Source organism: Prionailurus bengalensis, chromosome F2 (assembly GCF_016509475.1).
Source record: "Prionailurus bengalensis isolate Pbe53 chromosome F2, Fcat_Pben_1.1_paternal_pri, whole genome shotgun sequence".
Taxonomy (NCBI): domain Eukaryota; kingdom Metazoa; phylum Chordata; class Mammalia; order Carnivora; family Felidae; genus Prionailurus; species Prionailurus bengalensis.
The window spans coordinates 61512759-61535955 of NC_057353.1; the positions used below are offsets into that span (position 1 = coordinate 61512759).

Genomic DNA, 23197 nt, shown 5'->3' on the forward strand with positions numbered 1-23197 from the left:
CTTGACTTAGGCTACAATTTGAGCCCAGCACATGGAATCATCACCACCATTCGTTGTTGAGATTGCGGCCAACTATTTATCTATATGTAGTCATTCTCTGTGTAAGAAATAATGCATTATTAACACGGCTTTATTATCAGACCCAAGTTTGGCAGATAGAGCAACATTAGAGGGTAATTGGAAGAAAAGCTGATTTGTTAGCAAAATGTTGCCTTTTGGCTAATGAATCATTCTGATTTTTTGCACTGACAGCTCAGTAACAAGCTTGAAGACTACTTTGCTTCAGACCATTAAACTTTGACAAACCAGTGATTAACTACAGCTAGAGCCAGTGGTCTGTGGGGATTATTGCAATTATGAGCCATATCTATAACTTTTCAAAATCATTAGTTGAGACAAGGTGGGTTTGATGATGGAGGGGCTACTGACGGATAGGCTCCATTGCCTCGTCGTACACAGGCAATAAACAGCTGCTGGAAGACAGTCAGTCAGCAACAGCTCTGTTTTGGGGGAAGCTCTAGTGAGAGCAATAAAGGCTGCTTTCAGAGAATGAGCCCTGTTTGGGAAGGAAGAGACAAGAATTTCTTCTGACTTGTAGTTGGAGGCTGGAAGTCTTTTCTCTAAGGAGAACTCAAAGGCAGTAGAGAAGGCAAACCAAACAGACAGAAAAGCAAGGTGGGACCACCATGGCTTGGGTTCTCTTCCTGTGATTTATTGGATTGTTGTTACACTCAGGGGCCCCAGTGGAAGGTGCCTGCCCTTTTCTTTACTGCTCCCTACTATTCATAATAGGGATCTTGAAATAAGGTGAATAATATAAATTAGTAGGGCAGAAGGAAGTGGTAAAAAAAAAAACTGTGGTAAAATTGCAAGTCAAATACAAACACAGCCGTGGGCTGTGACTCCTGGGTTACAGGCAAAAGTCCAAGTCCTCAGCCTTAAGTGTAAGACTCTTCAAATCCAGCCCTCACGTCTCCAGCTTCATCCTTTTGTATTTTTGAACTCTTATGTCCCAGTCCAACTGTGATGTTCTCTAAATGTGATGTGACCCACACTTTCCAATCTCTGTACCTTTGATCTCCCTGGAATGGCTGCAACCTTGAACTTCATTTCTATTTGTTCAAATCCTATCCACTCTCTGGGTATCTGTTTCTCATAAAATTGGGAAGAAGAGGTGGATTAAATCAACATTAAGACCCTTTCTCTGATCAAGTTTTGTGAGTCTGTGGCATATTTCACCAACTACGGTTGATATGCATGTGAATCTAGTTGCATTCTGGGGCCCTTAATCCCATGTAATGTTCTGTATCCCCCAGGTGGGCACATTGCTGGGAGTCTTGCTGTCGTCACAGATGCTGCCCACCTCTTAATTGACCTGACCAGTTTCCTGCTCAGTCTCTTCTCCTTGTGGTTGTCATCCAAGCCCCCTTCGAAGCAGCTGACGTTTGGATGGCACCGGGCAGGTATAGTTCACCCACTGAGCATTAATGTCAAGGTAGTGCTGCAAGGTCAAACCAAGGATAAAGACAGAAGAGACAAAGCAAAGCCTTGTTCAGAAATCCCTTAGAGGCACGTCTGATGTTCAGGATAAAAAGGATGTGTGTTCTCAAGGGCGCTTTGGCAACAAGCCAGATTAATTGCACTACCTCTATTTCAGTGGAATAACAGGAACACAGGTATCACTTCTGCAACCGCCCTGGCCCAAGGGTAACATTCATCAAGTTATTCTGCATCTGGGAGGGAGGATGGGATAAAGCATCTACCATTTTGCAAAGTCAGGCACAGAGAGCCCAAGAGAGCTAGAGAGATTGAAGAACTTCTCACAGGTAAATGGAGAATAGAACGTGAAGGAGAATTTAGGGTGGAGCAAGGGTGGCCAACATGCTGACACGGTGGCCAGCCTTCACTGGTGCCTCTAGATACCGACCACAACTTACACACTGACAATTGTGGGCTGTGGTTTTTCAAGTTTAGAATGGTAGGAAGGTCTCATTTCACACGAAACAATTTATCATAGCAAGTGTTTTGGATCACCTTTCCCTTAACATTCGGCAGTGGGGGGAGAGAGAGAGATGAGACAATAAACATCAATAAAAAGAATTTGTGACAATGTGACCTGAAGATGCTTTTCAGTCCCTGAACAGTGCTACACTTGGGAAACATGTATTTTTGGCTGAGCGCCTGTCATTTGTACGCATTTTTACGCATACTCTCCCCTTTCTGGTACTATTGGTCAAAGCTCTTTGGTAAACATGGGATGTTTTATAAACACAGGCACAACCCAGAATTTAGAATACTGCTTGTACTTTCTCATCTTGGTGATGGAAGCTCATGAGCATTGACGCTGTAGAAAATCAGGGCTGTTCAACAGCACTCTCTGCTTTAAGACAAATGTTCTATGATACAGAGTATGATGTGGCCATACAGCACTTTAAATGTGGCTACTGTTACTGAAGAACTGGATTATTTTATTCTATTCTATTTTATTTTATTATATTATATTTTAGAGAGAGCACATACCTGCATGTGAGCAGGGGAGGGGTGGAGGGGGAGAGAGAGAATTTTAAGCAGCCTCCATGTTCAGTGCAGAGACCCCGACGTGGAGCTCAATCTCACGAGTACGAGATCGTGACCTGAGCTGAAATCAAGAGTCAGACATTTAACTGACTGAGCTGCCCAGGCACCTGGAAGAACTGGATTTTTAATTTTTTAATTTAAATGGATACAGCCACATGTGATGATGGTTACTGTTTTAGGCAGTACTGCTTAGACACACAGGTGAAAATGAACTAGCTTGTCAAATAGGTAATTTCATGGATGACTTTGTTTAGGAAGAAGCTAAGTATAAAAAGTGAATTTATTTAAAAAAAGTGTTAAGTGGCTAATAAGACAGGTGTCATGTGGACAGGTTGCATGTAAATGATTGAAGTCTGGGATACAATAGCCCCACACTGGGAAACAATACTTTACATTGTTCTGCTTTGACAGGGGAAAGATCAAAAGTAGGGAAAGTCCCCGGCAATGGACTCTCAGAATACTTCTGTGCCCTGGAAGGCTTTTAGTACCTGCCTACAAGGTTGAGTTAAAGATCAGGGAGAGGTGTTAAGGAACTCCACAGTGAGCAAATGTGCTTTACTCAGCCTGCAGACTGAACACTATCTTATCTTTAAATATTAATATACATGTCTCTGCTCTGATACTTCTTTTCTATATAGTTGCTCTTAAAATGCAGTTAGAGTGTTGATATACCTCTGAGCTTGCCTCCGTGTTTATAATATGTTGGGTTGGCAAATGAAACTCATTTTCATCAAGTACCCTCCGAAGCCCTCCCTTGTTACTATTTTATTCCACACAAGGTACCGCTACTGGCAAATTGTAAATGTTTTATGGTGAAATTAAGAGTTTCTAAATACATTTTACTCTTTGCCTCTCATTATTTCATCTCCTAATAAGTTTCAATCATTTTAGCACCTGTTTAAATTAAAATCCCCGAGGACAATAGCAATGGCAGATAGCAATTAATATGCTTTAAAAATTTGCTAGAAATTACTTACTAATATGGAGCATAATGAACTCAGATGCTGGTGTTTAATGAATGCAACACTAAAGTGAATCATCTTAGTGCTAAAATCCATCCACACATTTGGAACTAGTTAGTTTAGAGCCTCTTTTCACAGGGGGACAGGTTGGGGGGAAGCAAGGAACATCAATGTCTTATGACTCTTGGGAGATCAAGGTGATCCACAAATTCTTTGTGTATGGGTGTCTGTGTGCTCGAATCCCTAGAGATCCTTGGTGCCCTGCTGTCCATCCTGTGCGTCTGGGTGGTGACGGCTGTGTTGGTGTACCTGGCATGTGAGCGCCTGCTGTACCCTGATTACCAGATCCAGGCGACTGTGATGATCATCATTTCAGGCTGTGCGGTGGCAGCCAATATTATGTAAGTCACCCCGCCCATAAAAGCTTGTCTTTAACCCTGTGTGGACACAGACAGTGGGGTTTTTCTTGATGTTCGTTTTTGCTTGATTTTTCCATTTGTGGAGATGGTGAATTGAATAAACTGCCAATGAGGTAGTGCAAAGGTTGGGATCTGAATCTAGACCCAAGAGGCCCAGGATTGAGCTCCTAGCCAGTCTGTGCTCTCATACATATTGATGGTTCCATATGGGAAATGACTTACTCCTATTTATTTTAAAATTTTTTAAAAAAATGTTTTATTTATATTTGAGAGAGAGAGAGAGAGAGAGAGAGAGAGAGAGAGAACACGAGTGGGGGAGGGGCAGAGAGAGAGGGAGACACAGAATCTGGAGCAGGCTCCAGGCTCTGAAGTGTCACCCCAGAGCCCGATCCGGGGCTCAAACCCACAAACCGTGAGAGATCATGACCTGAGCCGAAGTTGGACACTTAACTGAGCCGCCCAGGTACCCCATCCGATTTGGTTTTTGTTACATGATCACATTATGGGTTCCCAGAGTGCTGGGTTGGAAGGGATCTTAGATTTTGTTTACTCCAGTCCCCTTTCTACTTTTGAATTCTCTTTTGCAACATCCCCATAAAATAAATAGTCATTAGTGTCATATATTTTAACAGAACTAGTAACAGGGAATTTGTTCCTCTCAAAAGCAGTCTATCTTTGTATCATTGTAAGACTGCCTGAAACTCCTTCTTAAGCTCCATTAGCTAGTCGCTGTCTTTAGTTTCCACCTTTTGGTCCATTCTCTTATCCAGGCAGTCTTAATTCATTCTTATGAGACATATGATGTTACTGGACATGTGATCATTTCTGTATTGGTCTGCTCTTACCCAAGTAAGCTACTTGATTGTTCATGACAAGGGTGCGGGGTTGGGTGCTGTTAAGGCCAGGCCTTTGGTCTTTTTTGGTTGATTTACCCCTTCCAATCTGATAGCCTGATTCTGGGCAACCTGACTTAAAACTGCATCATCTACCTACCTACCTACCCTACCTATCAATTATCTGTGGTCAACAAAATAATGGCTCAAAGATTTCCTCAAAGATTTCCATATTCTAATCCTTGGAACTTCTGAGTATGTTAACTTACATGGTAAAGGAACTTTGCAAATGTGATTAAGTTCAGGATGGATCTTGAGATGGGGAGATTATCCTAGGTTATCTAGACAGGCCAAATGTAACCAGAAACATCCCTGTGAGAGGGACACTTGAGGTCAGAGTAAAGGGAAGATGCTGTATTGCTGGCTTTGAGGACAGAGAAAGGATCCTGGAGCTAAGGAAACTAAGTGACCTCTAGAAGCTGGAAAAGGTATGATAATGAATTCTCTCCTAGAATCTCCAGAAGGAATGTAGTCCTGCATACCCATTTTAGAACTATAAGACAATATATTTATATTGTTCTAAGCCACAGAAGCTTTGTAATAATTTGTTATAGCAGCAAAAAGAGACTCATATACACTATCTGTGTATCATCTATCTATCTTGTGATGCAACATGATACATGCTATGAGGTAGGCTTATACCTGAAAGTGAAGAAGAATCACATTTTAAACAGTGTCTTTTAAGGAAGGCACAATGGAATCTCTGGTATTAGAGGAAAATCCAAATGTGTACATTTTGAAAACGCTCCTCAGGTCACTCTAATACCCATACCTTTTGCCTGCGTCAGTTCCTCACCTCTTAGTGTGCAAACTGTTGCTCGAAATATCTAAGCTAACCAATTAGAAGAGTGGTATTTGACTGCTATTACTGAGTAGATCCCTATTTCCATCCAGCTAACTTGAAAATGTGTTTCATATTGGCACTGGGAGAAAAAGTGTGTAGAGTTCAATGCAAATCTATCAGCACAAGGAGACAAATAAGGCAGAGCACATGTGCTGCTGACTGGGGTCAATAACATCATCTTTGCATAAAGAGAACAATATGTCCCCAAGACAGCAGGGACAATGAAAATATTAATAATTTCCCAAGAGGCATATGTCACATAGGTTGTGTCGATGCTACATGAATATGAAGGATACAGCTAGCTAACTTCCCCATAAATCTAGAACCTTGATAATCGAGTTTGCCTTTCTAAATAGATGCCATCCAAATTTTCTTCCTACAGCAACTGTTTTTGAACTTTGATCTTAACATTGCAGGTGCTTTTCCTACTTAGAAAGATAAGGAAATTGAAAAGTGGTGACTTCCCTGTGCAAGTAGGTAGTTATTTATAGAAAAAGATATTGAATGACTATAATGTTTCTCCTAGAACTGGGATTATAGTTTCAAGTGCTGCTAGATGCTGTGTTGTCTGAATACAGAAATATCAGAACCATAATTTGGGAATAAATCAAACCCTTGCAGACTCCAAATCAGGACAGAAAGTTCTAACAAAAGTTGTAAAGGGATTCTAGGATAAAGATTACTGACAGAGCCTTAAGACTGTTGCATGCTAAGTTTTCTCTGCCTGAAATATTCCCTCCTCTCCAGCCTGTAATTTAAATCTAACATAATCTTTCAAATCCAACTCAATTACTTTGTTTAACTAAATCAGACTTTCCTGTTATATTATCTATAGTACCTGTTCTTACTAGACTTATTAAAATGAGAATTTTCCACTTACGGGTGTCTTTTTAAAATCTATGCTACCTCCTTCATACTTAAAGCCACACCGGGGAAGGTTCACGTCTGTTTCATTCACCTTTATACCCCAAGCATTTAACAGTGGCTGGCACACAAGAGTCCCTAAGTTGTTTGTTTTTTTTTTAATAAAATGAGTAAAAGAATGAATGACAAGGTGATGAGCACACATGGATATATCTAGAAAGAGAGTATGTTAACTGCCAGCCATATTAAGCTGTCTGAGGATTCATAAATGGTAATTATTAATTAAGGGTGAATTTCTGTCCAAACACTGACCATCTAAAAACTGTGCATTAAAGGGGCGCCTGGGTGGCTTAAGCGTCCGACTTCAGCCAGGTAACGATCTCGCGGTCCGGGAGTTCGAGCCCCGCGTCAGGCTCTGGGCTGATGGCTCGGAGCCTGGAGCCTGTTTCCGATTCTGTGTCTTCCTCTCTCTCTGCCCCTCTCCCGTTCATGCTCTGTCTCTCTCTGTCCCAAAAATAAATAAACGTTGAAAAAAAAACTGTGCATTATGTAATGATCAAATATTGTTGGATAGCAGTCATTCTACTTTGTGGATAATGACCTTGGGTTTAACAGACACTTTACCAGCAAATAGACTGGGATGTATAGTACTAAATAATATTTTTTTTAAACTTTTGTTCCAAAATAAAATCAGGTACATAATTTATATGCCTAACACTTGTCTCTTTGACTTGAGTAGGAGATGTTAAATTTTGTAATATGTTATCTATAGAGAGAGAATGAGGCCACAGCTCATACTCTTAGGACTGTATACACATATGTGTTTATATGTATATACATTTATATATACATTTGCATATATATACATTAATATATATTTACACACATATATGTGATACATTAATATATTTTAGTCTCTTGTTAATAGCTAATATACACAAATGCATCATTGGCCATTAAAAATTATTCAAATTTTAAATTCTCATAGAAATAAACAAAATTAAGTAAAATAAAATATTTTTAAAAATCCAAACTTGATGAAATTTTCTTATTTTGTTTTACCCCTTTCTGCTGCTTTTTGTATTTGAAACCAGTACATTAATTAAGCTCCCACCAAAGCTCAGCTTTAAGCTTAGCTCAGTGCCTCTTATTCAGTAGATGCTCAATAAATATTTCCCTTCCTTATTGTCAAATAGTTTCATCTAGGAAGTGATGCTTTCTGGTTTTAACGTGAACCAGAGTAGCATTAGGTAGATGGAAGAGAAAACAGGTGAACCTTTGTTGTCTGTCCTTGTGTAAAAATTTAAAACTTGTATGATACATTTGTTTTCAAAATTAGTCTAAAATAGTACATTTTACAGCATTAATATTTCAACTATCTTCCATCTTGAATAACACATGCTCTTGTCAACTGCTTCATTATGCTGCATAGGTTTTCAATGGCTAATCTCATGTGTGCCAAGAACATCCTTTTCTCTTTCAGACTAAGTGTGATTCTGCACCAGAGACATGCTGGACACAATCACAAGAAAGTGCAAGCCAATGCCAGTGTCAGAGCAGCCTTTGTGCATGCCCTCGGAGATCTATTTCAGAGCATCAGTGTGTTAACCAGTGCACTTATTATCTACTTTAAGGTGAGTATGTTTGAGTTTACTCACTGTCATAGTAAGTTTATAGATTAGGTACTGCAGAAGCTGACCTGCCAGTATTAACCTAAATGAGGGTGGCCAGCCTCTATTTACCTATACCAACTACTTTGCAAGGTTTAAACAAACAACACATATTCAAATCCTGAAACCTTAGACTTTCCAGATTCCTAAGTACTATGTCTCCAAATGTAGGGCTGCCAGTCTTCCAAGAAAGTAGTTCCTTTTGTCATGGAGTTAAGATGAACAGCAATGGAACCATGAATACCTTAGGATTCTTGGGTTGTAAGCAACAGAAAGGATGTCTAGCTTACTTAAGCAAAAATATATTTATTAGTTGAAATGTATTGGATGTACTCTTGGATAGAAATCAAGATAGAAATAAGGACAACATTAGGTATCTTAGATTTCAGAAACTATGCAAATTCTGTCCCAGGTACCAGTGCAGAAATGACTACGAGTCAACCAATTTTTTTTCCATTTCTTGGCATTTTGCTGGAGATTCTCTTTCTCTGGGAAAGAGAGCCCACCAGACCTAGCTTGGGTCTTGTACCTGCTGCTGGCTGGGGAGGAAGAGCACCTGATTGACTGTCCCACCAATATCACCCCCCAGTGGGGGAAAGATAATTCTCCCCCCCCCCCGACAAATCAGGGTGTTAATGGAAAGTTGAGATGGATCTTGGATGAAACTCTGACCCTAAACAAACATTTACTATAGATCTGTGTTTCTTGTACCAAGAACTAACAGAAGTGGGTTGGGGTGTAGGTAGGGGAAATGGAAAAGAAGAGCATTTAGCTCTGTTGTTTGCACCTTGATTGTCCAGTTATCAAGGACTCTTTATTATTTTTACTAAAAAATGAAAACACATAAATAAAAATTATAAAGACATATCTGAATTCAATTGAGCAAATATTCACTGAAAGCTTTAAGTTTAAGGCAAAATCATTCACACTTGTCCTGGGTAGTGGAGTTTGAGAGTTTCTCAGAGGTAATGAGGCATGGACTTTTCTGTGGGACAAAACTTCATCAAGGGCAGAAGGACACATATCTCTTCTGGAGCTAATGGCTCCAGTGGTGAGACAGAGCAAGAATGAGGCCTCAGCTCATACTCTTAGGACTTAATCAAAGATGCCTGTCTCAAACATTTCTCCAAAGAAGACATCCAAATGGTCAACCGACACATGAAAAAATGCTCAACATCACTCATCATCAGGGCAATGCAAATCAAAACCACAATGAGATACCACCTCATACCTGTCAGAATGGCTAACATGAACAACTCAGGCAACAACAGATGTTGCCAAGGATGAGGAGAAAAAGGATCTATTTGAACTGCTGGTGGGAATGCAAACTGGTGCAGCCACTTTAGAAAACAGTATGGAGGTTCCTCAAAAAATTAAAAATAGAACTACCCTATGGTCCAGCAATTGCACTATTAGGTATTTATCCAAGGGATACAGATATGCTGTTTTGAAGGGGCACATGCACCCCAATATTTATAGCAGCACTATTGACAATAGCCAAAGTATGGAAAGAGCCCAAATGTCCATCGATGGATGAATAGATAAAGAAGATGTGGTATATATATACAATGGAGTATTATGTGGAAATCAAAAAGAATGAAATGTTGCCATTTGCAACTACGTGGATGGAACTAGAGGATATTATGCTAAGCAAAATTAGTCAGTCAAAGAAAGACAAACATCATATGACTTCACTCATAGGATTTTAAGATACAAAAAAGATGAACATAAGGGGAGGGAAGCAAAAATAATATAAAAACAAGGATAGGGACAAAACATAAGAGACTCTTAAATATGGAGAACAACAGAGAGTTGCTGGAGGGGGTTGTGGGAGGGGGGATGGGCTAAATGGGTATGGGGAATCTACTCCTGAAATCATTGTTGCACTATATGCTAACTACTTGGATGTAAAAAAAAAAAAAAGATGCTTGTCTCGAACATGTGCCATCCTGAGGAGGGAAAGAAAGGAAACAACCCCAGTCTGCCATGACCAAGCTCCAGCTGGGCCTTGGTCATGTGCAACCTCTGGGCAGGTGATACCCTTTCTTCTCATCATAAGGAAGGCTGAAAAGCCATTGACTATTATATAAACTTGTGCATATTTTCATCACATACTCTGTGCTTCTATTAACAGAAAAGTCAAATCAGGCCTTCGAAAAGAACACTCAAGGCCCCTCTCCTTTATGTCTTAAATTTAATTTTTAAATTTCTTCAGCCACTGATAGTTTAAAGCTTAAATGAAGGATTGACTCTTCAGAAAATCTTGCCTCTGAGTTGGATGTCAAGTTTCAGGGAGGTGAAAGGGTGATAGAAAAAGAAGCAGGGAGATTTACTCATTTTATTATAAATCAGAATTTCTGCATGGAAGGCCTGAATTCAGTTAACCTAAGTCCCTATATTTTCTAGCCAGACTATAAAATGGCTGACCCAATCTGCACATTCGTCTTTTCCATCCTGGTTTTGGCCAGCACCATCACTGTCTTAAAGGACTTCTCCATCTTACTCATGGAAGGTAGGAGTGATTTTATTATTATTTCCAGGATTGGTGTTTCTCTTCCCTATAATCACAGCAGGGAATGGCATCAAGGCAAATCCACTGTTAATTTGCATTATAAGGAAAATCTAAATGTATAAGGATTTTTTGTGAAAACAAATATTATGATTTTTCTTCATATGGGAACAAAAAGAATTGCCTTCTCTTTTTTCCTCCAGCAACTATTAAATGATATGGCATACGATAAAAACAATATGTACAAATAATAAGGATAGGCACTGAGGGAGATATTGTGAAAATATAAATTTCTCCCTAGATATATGCAAAAGGCCTAAGAAAAATTGAATAAGCTATCTCTTAGGCAGCATTATAGCTACTGTGAAAGGGTGGTCTAAAACCCTTGTTAGACCAGGCCAGCACTCAAACTTCAAGGCATCAGAATCACTTGGGGTCTGTTAAAACACAGATTTCTGGGCCTATCCTGATAGTTCCTGAACTGGTGGGTGTGGGGCAGCAGCTGGGAATTTGAATTTCTTTTTCTTTTTTTTTTTTTTAAGGAAATTTATTGTCAAATTGGTTTCCATACAACACCCAGTGCTCATCCCAACAGGTGCCCTCCTCAGTGCCCATCACCCACTTTCCCCTCCCCCCCCACCCCCCATCAACCCTCAGTTTGTTCTCAGTATTTAAGAGTCTCCTTGTTTCCGACTCTGTGTCTCCCTCTCTCTCTGCCCCTCCCCCGTTCATGCTCTGTCTCTCTCTGTCCCAAAAATAAATAAACGTTGAAAAAAAAATTAAAAAAAAAAAAAAAGGGGCGCCTGGGTGGCGCAGTTGGTTAAGCGTCCGACTTCAGCCAGGTCACGATCTCGCGGTCTGTGAGTTCGAGCCCCGCGTCGGGCTCTGGGCTGATGGCTCAGAGCCTGGAGCCTGTTTCCGACTCTGTGTCTCCCTCTCTCTCTGCCCCTCCCCCGTTCATGCTCTGTCTCTCTCTGTCCCAAAAATAAATAAACGTTGAAAAAAAAATTTTTTTTTATAAAAAAGAGTCTCTTATGGTTTGTCACCTTCCCTCTCTGTAACTTTTTTTTCTCACCTTTCCCCTGCCCCTGGTCTTCTGTTAAGTTTCTCAGGATCCACATATGAGTGAAAACATGGTCTCTGTCTTTCTCTGCCTGGCTTATTTCACTTAGCATAACACTCTTCGGTTCCATCCACATTGCTACAAATGGCCAGATTTCATTCTTCCTCATTGCCAAGTAGTATTCCATTGTATATATAAACCGCATCTTCTTTATCCATTCATCAGTTGATGGACATTTAGTCTCTTCCCATCATTTGGCTAGTGTTGAAAGTGCTGCTATAAACATTGGGGTACAAGTGCCCCTATGCATCAGCACTCTGGGAATTTGAATTTCTAACAAGATGCTGATGCTGCTCGTCCAGGGACCACACTTTGAGAACCACTAGAATGACCTTTTCACACTACTAAAGGATTACTACACAAAAGGCACAAGAATGGAACCTAGAAAAGTCCATCAGAATTAGAGGTTTGCATCATATCAAGCAGTTGGATGATCAAGAATATCCAGACATTGGCTTGAACTTTTCTTTTTTGTCCAGCACATTTTGACATAAGGCAGACAGAGTTTCAGAGTGCACGTGCCTTCACAAAAGCCCACATTTCCTTAGTGTTCACTGTTGAGTACACGTTTAAGAGTTTTGTTCCTTTGGGCACTATAAACGTTGGAGGATGATGATGCTGACAACGGTGAATCACAAGATGGAGTCAAGCGTCACTAACAAATGAACGTCCTCTCTCTGAAGGTGACAATATTTGGTTTGTCAAGTCACAGATGCATCCATTTCCTTTCCTGAGGGCCAAGCGCTGAGCTGCAGCTGTTGTTCCTATTAGGGAACTTTGCTGACTTACAGGTGGATAAAAGGCAAATGGGTATCCATCGGAGATGAGTATTTTCCATCCCTGTCTCGAAGCATAGCTCTTCTCAGGTGATTATCTCTTCTTATTTAAGGAAAACGTAGCTAACTTAAAACAACCTTCGTAAACATTTATTTTTGAAAGAGAGTGTGAGAGCGAGTGGGGGAGGGGTAGAGAGCGGAAGACAGAGGATCTGAAGCTGGCTCAGACCTCAGGAGCTCTGAGTGCAGTGCTCCAACCCATGAATTGTGTGATCATGACCTGAGCCGAAATCAAGAGTCGCTTAACTGACTGAGCCATCCAGGTGCCCCAGGAAAATGTAGCTAATTATTGAAGCTGGCAGGTAACTCCTACCTGGAAGAAGCTTTTTTTTTTAAAATGTTTATTTATTTTTGAGACAGAGAGAGACAAAGCATGAACGGGGGAGGGGCAGAGAGAGAGGGAGACACAGAATCCGAAACAGGCTCCAGGCTCTGAGCTGTCAGCACAGAGCCCCACACGGGGCTGGAACCCATGAACCGTGAGATCATGACCTGAGCCGAAGTCAGACCTTAACCAACTAACTGAGCCACCCAGGCACCCCATTTTTTAAACTGGGTTTTCAAATTACGTTAGCATACAATAATACTTGTACTTAATAAAGTTTTATAAAAATATAGAAAGGAGTAAAATTATAAAAAGTCTTTCCATTTTTTTACCTTTGAATTTTCAGTCCCATTCTTCAGAGGTAATACCTACTGATAAGTCATCCCAAAATATCTGTGCATTCACACACACATACACACACACACACACACACACACACACACACGTCTTTTTTTATACAAACAGAATTTTGCATTGATACATAATTTTGCTCTGCACCTTGCTTTCTTTGTTTGGAGGTCTTTCCATATGAGTATATATAGAGATACACCCTATTCCTTTTCATGGTACAAAGTATTACATACACTGTATGCATATACTTGCTTATTGATGATATTACAAATTATGGTGTAATTACCATGTGCATATATATATATATGTGTGTGTGTGTGTGCATATATATATATGTGTGTGTGTGTGTGTGTGTATGTGTGCATATATATATATATATATATATATATATAGTGCTTGTATGTCTGTGGCATAACTCCTAGAAGTGGCTTTGCTATTTCAAAAGTTATGTGCATTTAAAAATTTGATAGACGTTGCCATTTCTACCAAAAACGCCATATCAATTTCTTTCCCACCAATAGGATTTGACATTTCCACACATCCTCACCATCACTGAGTATCATCAAAATGTTGATTCTTTTGTAATATGATAGGTGAAAAACTATATCTTATTGATTCCATATGCAATTCTTTCATTATGAGAGATATTGAGTGATTTTGCATATATTTATTAACTTGGGTAATTATTTTTAAAATACTAATTAGCTATTTTCCTGGATGCATTGATATTTTGCAGGCTCTCCCTCAGGAAAAAAAGTTTCTAGTATATGATGAAGCACTGAAGCCAGTGGGAACATATCTTCTTGTTTGTTGATATTATTTTACAGAGTAAAATAAGTAACAGTGGACTTGTGTTCTCCATAAAAGTAAAGAGATAATAGAGGCAAGAGAGAAGGGGGTAGTGGAATAGTGCGATTTCATCTCAAGGGTCCTAGATGAATGACAATAGGTCTTCAAAGGGTCAAATGAAACTCCTCAGAGGTGACACATTAGGCCTATTAGTCAGCTTTGCGTTGGGATACTTAGAGTCTACTATTTGCGTAACATTTCACACTGACAGCCTGGTCTTTAGAGTCTGACATCTCCCTTATCTATATATCCTAAGTAATGCTTCTTAACCTCTCTGATTCCCAATTTCCTCTCCCCAGTGAGATAGGAATTGTTAACATTGATAATTAGCTCCTAAAGTTCTTAGAACTACTAAGATAATCACTATGAATACAGTACTTAGCACAAACCTTGACATATGGCAATTTCTCAATAAAGGTGTGTTACCATTATAATATAACAATGTTACAATATAACAATGTCACCCACAAATCCATTCTATGGCTACTCTGAGAACTCTTGTAATTTGTTTCTAATGCCTGAGTTCACAGAGTAAAAGAACATGTTGACCAGCTCTTTGTTACCCCATGAAACAATATGAAGTGGGATTAAACTAAACTCAAACTGTACAGAATTTTAATATTAGCCTCAAGGAGGAAGTCTCCATGAGCAAGGTTCTTAAATCCTGAAAAAGGAGGGTGAAGGGTTCCCTATTCCTTTAGTCCTTTAAAATTATTCTTGGGGCACCTGGGTGGCTCAGTGGGTTAACTGTCCGACTTCAGCTCAGGTCATGCTTTCATGGCTTGTGAGTTCAAGTCCCGCTTCAGGCTCTGTGCTAACAGTTCAGAGCCTGGAGCCTGCTTCGGATTCTGTGTCTCCTCTCTCTCTGCCCCTCTCCTGCTTGCACTCTGTCTCTCAAAAATTAATAAACATTAACAAAAATTTAAAGTTATTGTTGACTAGCTGCTCATTATAATCATTTGGGAAGCTTTTTAAAAATACTTGTGCCTAGGCCCCCCATACCCAGAGATTCCAATTTAATTGACTGGGGTAGGGGCCGGTTTTGTGTTTTTTAACATGCAGCCAAGCTTGAGAACTACTGCAAGGCACAGCTGCCCAGTGGCTCTTAATGTTAGTGCAATGGTTCTCAGCCTTGTTTGTATGTTAGAATCACCGAATGAGCTATAAAAATACTGATGCTTCATCTTATCCCCAGAGGGTCTGATTAATTGGTCTTGGGTGTAATCTGGTGATCAGGATTTCTAAAATCTCCTCTGATGATACTAATGTACATTCAAGTTGGAGAGCCATATCAACCATATCAAAAGTGTGTTGATTTCAGAGCTCATCCATAGAAATTTTCTTTAGGGGGACTGGAATGAATCTAAGGCATATATATATACATATATATGTATACATATATACATATACATATACATATATATATGTATATATATGTGTGTGTGTGTGTGTGTGTGTGTGTGTGTGTATACCACACCAGGTATTTGTGTCTATATGATTGAAGTAGAAGCTAAAAGGTGGTCATCCTTAATAATCTTTTCATTCTCTTTGGGTTAGTTGGCAGGGATTTCGTTATTGCATCAAATAGCCTTATCATTGTCATTCTGGTTGAGTTGATTTAAAAAAAATAGCTTTATCATCGTTATGCTGGTTGAGTTGATTAAAAAAAAAAACAACTTATGTTAAACTGATGTGTTTTCCAATCCTAACCACCCATTAACTTGCCCTCTCTCTAGCCAAGGCAAGGACCCTTAACACTTCCATATCCTCTCATCTTCCAAATGACAGTCCTTGTAATGTTTGAAGAAAGTGGTCCTTCTTCCCTTAGCCTTCACTTCTTCAAGCTAGAGAAACCCCAGTTCCTTTAGTCCAAAAGAATAGCTGATTGGCTGCCAGGGTCCCTCCCTCCCTGTGTGCCCCATACCATTCCTTTAGAAGCAAGGATGGTGTCAAACTCTGATCTTATATGACCCAGACAGTAAACCCTGACTAATGTACCTAAATAAATAAGAATTCTATAAATAGATGGTATTACAATGTTAGGATCATCTATTAACTCAGTTTAGTTAGTGACCTGTCAGATAACTACTATTATGTAGCATTGCAGTATACAAAGAACAGATATTTTCCCATTTTCTCCTCAAAGAATTTAGTGTACATATTGCTCTTATCACCCCTCTTTTACTACAGATGTGCTGAGGATCAGAGAAGTTCCATGATTTGGGTAAATTCATGATAGTTGTGGTCAGAGTGCTAACCAGGAATTATTTGATTCCAAATCCCACGTTCCCTCATTTTGCTTTTTAGAGCGTATGCAAAGATAACTGGAAAAAGCTCAGTTGGTTTAATAACACACCCTGAAAACCAAGAATGATTACTATTGTTGGTTATTGCATAATAAAGTCTTTCATGTTGAACCCTTTGAAAGAGTCAGGTGAATTTAATTTGTAAACATCTGAAGTAAGAAACCAGAAAAGCGGAAGACAAGTTGATAATCCTGGGGAAAATTTTGCAGCCCCACTTAGCCATGTTAATGAGCTGTAGTTAGTTAAATAACAAAGAGCCTCCCTCCCTTTCCACTTGTCAGGTGTGCCAAAGAACCTGAACTACGATGATGTGAAAGAGCTCATCTTAGCGGTGGATGGAGTGGTGTCTGTGCACAGCTTGCACATCTGGTCTCTAGCAATGAACCAAGTGATTCTCTCGGCTCATGTTGCTGCAGGTCAGTGAGTTTTGTAAACACCCTAACAAAATTCAGTCCTTGCCCTGTAAACTCAATAATTTCCCTCCTTTCTGTACAGCTGCCCTTCGTGTCTGTTGCCTGTCAAAACAACCGTGGAGCGTTTCCTATTACCAAAGCCCTTTGAAAAAAGCCCTTGTCAATGTTATCATGGCAACAGTGATGCTGAGGACATCCCTTGAGGCAGACTGCAGAGGGTAGTGGGTAGAATGAATGGCTAAAATGCCACCCAAAGTTCAAGGTCTTCAACTCGGAAAATTAGATCTCACCTGTTTGACTTGGTGCCCGATGAATTAAATAATGGGATGAGCTCAACCATAAACTTCATTGAGTTATTTCCTGTGTCTGAGATGCTCTGCCTATTACAGAAGATTAAAAAAATGAAGGAGACCTAGGTCCCATGCTTAAGATTCTAACAGGTTAAAAGATGTGCTAGTAGGAATTAATGGTGATTCCCTCACTGGATGGTTAGAAATTCTGTAACCATGTGAGATAATTCTTAGGATTTGGGGTTTATTCTAAAAAAGTACTTTCTCAAGTAGAATGTGATTTGTGCACCATGTGTCCTAGAGCTGGGGAGATAGGCAGTGGGGGAGGGGAAGCCTCTCACTGCTTCAGGAGACAGCTCAGGCCAAATGATATGTTAGGCTGCTAAAAAAATAATTCAAGAAGTTACTTAGAGGCAGGGTACAGGATCACTGGCGACAGGCATTTGAGGACTATGCTTTCTCTGATATCCTCGGCTTTGCTGAGAGGCTCAGATGTGGCTACAGGTAATTTATAGCATCTACTACACCAATATTTCACTGCAGATGGAAGAATCTAGTGAACAATCAGGTTACTATGGAGGGACTCTTACAGCTTCCTGATACCTTTTGGGACAAGAGAGAAGATGGCAGTGAGGTTCCTGCTCAAAGAAGAGTCTGTAGGGAGCTCTAAATGCTTCCCTGTTCCTATCACTAGTCTTGGTATAAATGCTGACTAGATACAAGAGCTTCAACGCAAAGGTCTCTGGGGCCTGGTGGGAAGGGCTGCATAAAAAATCAAAGCTTTGTCTTGGCTTTTTTCAGGCCTTATCTCCCCTTCCATGGTCAGGTTCTAGGAGGGCCAGACCCAAGAGAGAACTGTGGGCAGGAAGAGTTTCCATAGTGATGGGTACTTTGCTGCACTAGAATTTCCCCCTGTCTTGTCTGTGTGGATATAGCTGATTATCAGAGCCAGAGTACTTCCCCTGAGTGCTCCGCCTGTGGCCCTCCCCACCAGGTTAAAGACAAAGTGCTTGAGGCTGGAAATTTAGCCGTCACCCATGTGTGTGTAGTCAGTGCCCCTCTCACTGTGGTTCTTTCTCAACAGCAGCCAGCCGGGACAGCCAGGTTGTTCGAAGAGATATTGTAAAAGTCCTCAACGATAGCTTTACTGTGCACTCACTCACCATTCAGATGGAATCTCCAGCTGACCAGGACCCTGACTGTTTTTTCTGTGAAGAACCCCGGGACTAGTTCAGTCACAATGTCAACTTCCAGAGTTCAATGGCCCACTATACACTGCTCTGCAGTTTCTAGAATATAAGAAATAAAGAACCAAAGGAAGAAGTTTGAGAAATTTGTGATACAGTACAGTGCACATTTTATCCACCATGAATGAAGATGCATATAGATTCATTAATCAATTGGATTATCAACTCATCAGTAGCTGTGTTCAATTACAGGAATGTGTGTATGGACTATTCCTGACTGGGGCTGAAGTAACAGCTGTTTGTAACCACAGGCAATAAAAAGTTCATCTCCCTTCAGTGATGTATCCTGAGGATGAGTGGGTAAAATTGAACTTGGGAAAGTCTTATTAGGAATCAGTGCCCAGGAAAAGTCACAAAATTCTCCTCAAATGGGGCTAGGAAGAGCTTAAGTTAAAAGAGATGCTGGAAGCTTAACACCCCACTAGAACTTGACTCTCTGGCCAGTTTATAATAGGATTTGGAGCAGTTTCTTTTTACTCCCTATCAGCATCACCATTCCCTAAACGGGGTAGAAATGTCCTCTTTCCTTCTCACAAATTATGTTTTAACATGTCTAAAACTATTGAATGGTATTTTGCTTCTCTGTGTAAAAGCTCTGGACAAATGAAAAATTATGAAATTGCTGCTTTTTGAGTGTTTTCACTTGGTGTGACCTAATAACAAAACAAGGAGGCACAGAGCATCAGAGTTCTTATTCCAGATCATATGGAAAATGATTTAGTCAAATAATTAAGAACTCCCAGGTCTTAAATAATATTTATGGAATACCAACTATTGTCCAGGTATTGTACTAGGCTTTTCAGATGTGTCACCTCATTTCATCTGAGTGACAACTTTGGAAAGTTGCAATTAATACCATTGTTATATAGACAAGGACATAGGCTCACAGAAGTTAAGTAATTTAACCGATATCATTATTCATTCATTCAAAAACAATTTTTCAGAGCACCTGGGTGGCTCAGTCAGTTAAACATCTGACTCTTGATCTTGGTTCAGATCATGATCTTATGGTTCATGAGATGGAGCCCTGGGTCGGGCTCTGAGCTGACATCCTGGAGCCTGCTTGGGATTCTCTCTCCCTTTCTCTCTGCTCCTCCTTCTCTCTCTCTCAAAAATAAATAAATAAACTTTAAAACAATAGATAATCTTTCAATACAGGTTATGAGCTAAGCATTGGTGAACTATGTCAGTATGGCCTTTGTGTTCATGGAGCTCCTCCCCTTTTGTTGGGAAGACAGGCATTCCACCAATAAACACCAAGAATGTACTACAAATAGTGGCAAATGATGAAAGGAGAGAGTCTGATTTAGGTTGGTGGAGGTCGATGGGGAGCCTCTCTGAAGAAACAGCACCCAAGCTGAGACCTGAATAGTAGGTGGTAGCCAAACAAATTGTAAGAACATTCTAGATGAAGCAAGAGCATGAATGGATACCATGAAGAAAGTACTTGGTGTGTGGGAGGAAATGAAGATGGCCATTGTGGCTGGAGGGTAATAAGTGAGGGGTGAGTTAAAAAAAACATTGAGGACATGAAGCAGGAGAGAATGACAAGTCCGGCTGGCAAGGCAAAATTCTCTCATTCTGAGTCATTGATTGTATAATACCATGCTTCTAGCCCTGATTGTAACTCAACATCACTTGTAGAGAGTAAAATAAAATAAAGATGTGCAGGCCCACATCCTGGAAATCCTGAATCAATGGATCTGATTTGGAACTTAAACTTCTGTACTTTTTTTTTTTTTTTAACATACCCAGAGATGTTTTAAAGAACAGCCAGGGTCTAGAAGAACTTCAATCAAAAGAGGTCACTGAGTATGGGAATTCAGACACATAACCAGGATACCTACAATAATATCTTGAATTGCAAACACATGGATGGGGCACAGAAAAAGTGATGGGCATTGCTGTGTGGGCATGGCTGTTGAGGCTTCATGTCATTGAGGTGACAGTCATGTTGGACTTTGAATAGATCTGGAGTTTCTGTAGACAGATGAAGAAAAGGGCATTCTAGACAAAGGGAAGACTGTATGGAAGGCATACTCAGGGTTACCTGTTAGTTTTAATTTGAAAAGCAGAATATATGTGGCAAAGGAAACTTTCAACTCTGATTTTAAAACTATATACTTTTTACCACTTTACCATTATTAATATTGTAGAGAACAAGAGTTATGTCTCTGATGATTTTTATGTCACTGTCAGCATCTAGCAGGGTGCTGGAAACCTAACAGGCATTAAATAATTGTCGAGACAATGACTCTGGGGCCGTTCATGGGTCTTGTCATTATTTTTCATTTACATTTGTATTTTTCTGGAAATTTGAGGGCCAAGAAAACATTGACTTTGACTGAGGAGGTCACATCTGTGCTATCTCTGCAAATCAATCAGCACTGCTGAAATAGCTACTTAGCATTCTGCTGACAGCTCGCCCTGCTCAGTGGAGACAAATAGACTTGTCCCCCACCTCAGTGAGCACATTTAGGCAACCAGAATTAGAGCCACTAAGGTTCCTAATGTCTCCTGCCTCAGCTGGCTCTCCAAATTCGAGGGATAGTTCATGCCAAATCATATCTCCTGTCTCAAAGACCATTGAATGGTTTTGCTTTTCCATATTTTGTGTAGGACATAGCCCTTAAGACTTGGCAAACACACAAATTCTGGTGTAATTGTTCACTCTGCTTTTTTTTCAAAATCTCATTTATCTTTTATGTCAGAAACACACTGAATGCCAGGTAATCATAAGGTAGGGGGATTTGTATGTCAACCAAAGGAATTGCCCCATGGCTCCTAGCCATTTATTCTGTCTCCCTGAAATTCTACTTCTTTTGTGGCTAGATTGAAAACTCTGGATGGTAGATGTTTTGGGGATGAAGTGCAAGACAATCTGCAATGGGGATTTTAAGGATTTGAAGATGAAAGGGCAGATGACACCAAGGGACTTTATGCGCCATGTGTCAGTTTTGAAAGTCTGCTTCCCCCTTTGTCTCTTCCCTGCAGTTCAGGATCATGAACTCTAGGCCACTGACATTACTGGAATAGCGTAGTGGAATTCTTTACTTTATGCCATTGCATTCTCTCTGCCTGTCAAAACATCTTTCAAGTCATTCAAAGCAAGACACTTTATTCTTCAGGCCAACTTCACCGCCATCCTCCACATCTTTAATATGCTTCTCTGTCATCCAACATCCAGTCAAGATTTATCTAGGACTCTATGGTGATGTTAGGGCCCATAAAAGAAATTGATGTGTTCCATATGTTTAGTTACAGATGGGAAATGGGAATGTCGAAGGACATGAAGGAGAGAATGTTTGCACTTTGAACATCGTGTTTGTAGTTAGATTGCCTGAATTTGAATCCTAGCTCTTCCCATTATTAGCTCTGTGGCTTCAAGCTGGTTACTTAAATGCTCTGTCCCTCTGTTTGCTGATCAGTAAAAGCTCGCTATTCAGATGTGTGAGAATTTAATAAGTTAGGACACTTAAAGACATTGGACTTGTGCATAGCATGTGGCTAACACTCAGTAAATACTAACTGCTATTTATTCCTATTTACAAAGAGAGTGCATATGAATATGTGCATGAACACAGATTTATATCATCCTGGCTTTTAAAAGGCTTTGAATCTTCAACACAACTCCCACAAGAGAGTGGCAGAATTATTGGTGAGAATTGAACAGCCCTTTCTCTCATGGAGCAATTGATGCTTGCTGAGATAAAGGTGTCTACTGAGAGCATTGCCTAGTGAGGGAGGCATGGAGTCATTAAAATAAGTCCCTTTCTGACACACTCTGAAAACTTCTACTTTTATCTTTAAAGTAAATGCCTAATTAGTCACTCAAAGTACAGTTATTAATAAAATACAGCTGTCCAGTTCAAGACGCAGAGTCACAGATCTCCCAGCCCTCTTCCCCTGCTCCTGAGATGTATCCCTTCCTTGGTTTCTTTTTCTCTCCCAGCCACAACTTGGCTCTAACCATGTGTGTTTCCTCCTTTTGGTTTCTAAATTGTCATTAGCATGTAGGCACCATTTCCTTACCTGTTAAGTTTGGCAGAGCCAACAAAGACCTTTGGCACTCAGGTGTCCCCCCCCAAAAAAAAAAACCACCTGGCATGTGCATTTTATAGATTCTTGGAGAACACGGCTCTCTAGCTATAGCTCCACCCCGTGAACTATGAGCCAGAGAATCCTACACAGAGACAAGCCTCATTTTCTGCCATTAGGTTTAAAGTACCTTCAGGAAATGATTTTCTCAGCTCATCTCCCTGAATTCCCTGTGTTGGATCACAGGGCAATCTGTTTAAATGACTAATTAGAGAAATCATTAAAGGCACCAAGCAAATGTCTTTGAATACCCACATCCCAAGTTTTACAAGTCCTGCTTGATGTGACAGTGATAAAACCACTTAACAGTCCAGCACAGGCGGATATTTAAAAAAAAAAGAAAAGGTGACCATATGTAGCTCAGTTTCTTAACTTTCAGATTTCACACTTAACGTTTGTCATTCTGTTATTGGGCACCTGTTTGAATTCTATTTTAAAATGTTAATGTATGTTGTTTAAAACAAAATCAGGAAAATGAGAGAGTTTGGTTAAGTCATCATCTTTTTGTCACTAAAATCATGGCATAAAATGATTCTCATAACACCAGTCAAGGCTGTAATGAGAATATATTCTTCCACTCTCAATCTTTTATTGGAGGATAGAACCCATTGAGGAAACAGA

General features: G+C 40.0%; 1 protein-coding gene across 1 annotated transcript in view; it reads left to right on the forward strand.

The window, feature by feature from the left end:
• The window catches only part of SLC30A8 (solute carrier family 30 member 8), a 45604-nt gene extending 26502 nt beyond the window's left edge, over positions 1–19102 (forward strand). Inside the window, exons 3-8 of the mRNA XM_043602247.1 lie at positions 1317–1463; positions 3787–3940; positions 8043–8193; positions 10636–10741; positions 16810–16944; positions 18316–19102. Of these exons, the coding sequence (XP_043458182.1) occupies positions 1317–1463; positions 3787–3940; positions 8043–8193; positions 10636–10741; positions 16810–16944; positions 18316–18461 (839 nt within the window). The 3' untranslated portion in view covers positions 18462–19102. The remainder of the gene's footprint in view (positions 1–1316; positions 1464–3786; positions 3941–8042; positions 8194–10635; positions 10742–16809; positions 16945–18315) is intronic.
• Positions 19103–23197: the final 4095 nt, after the last annotated feature.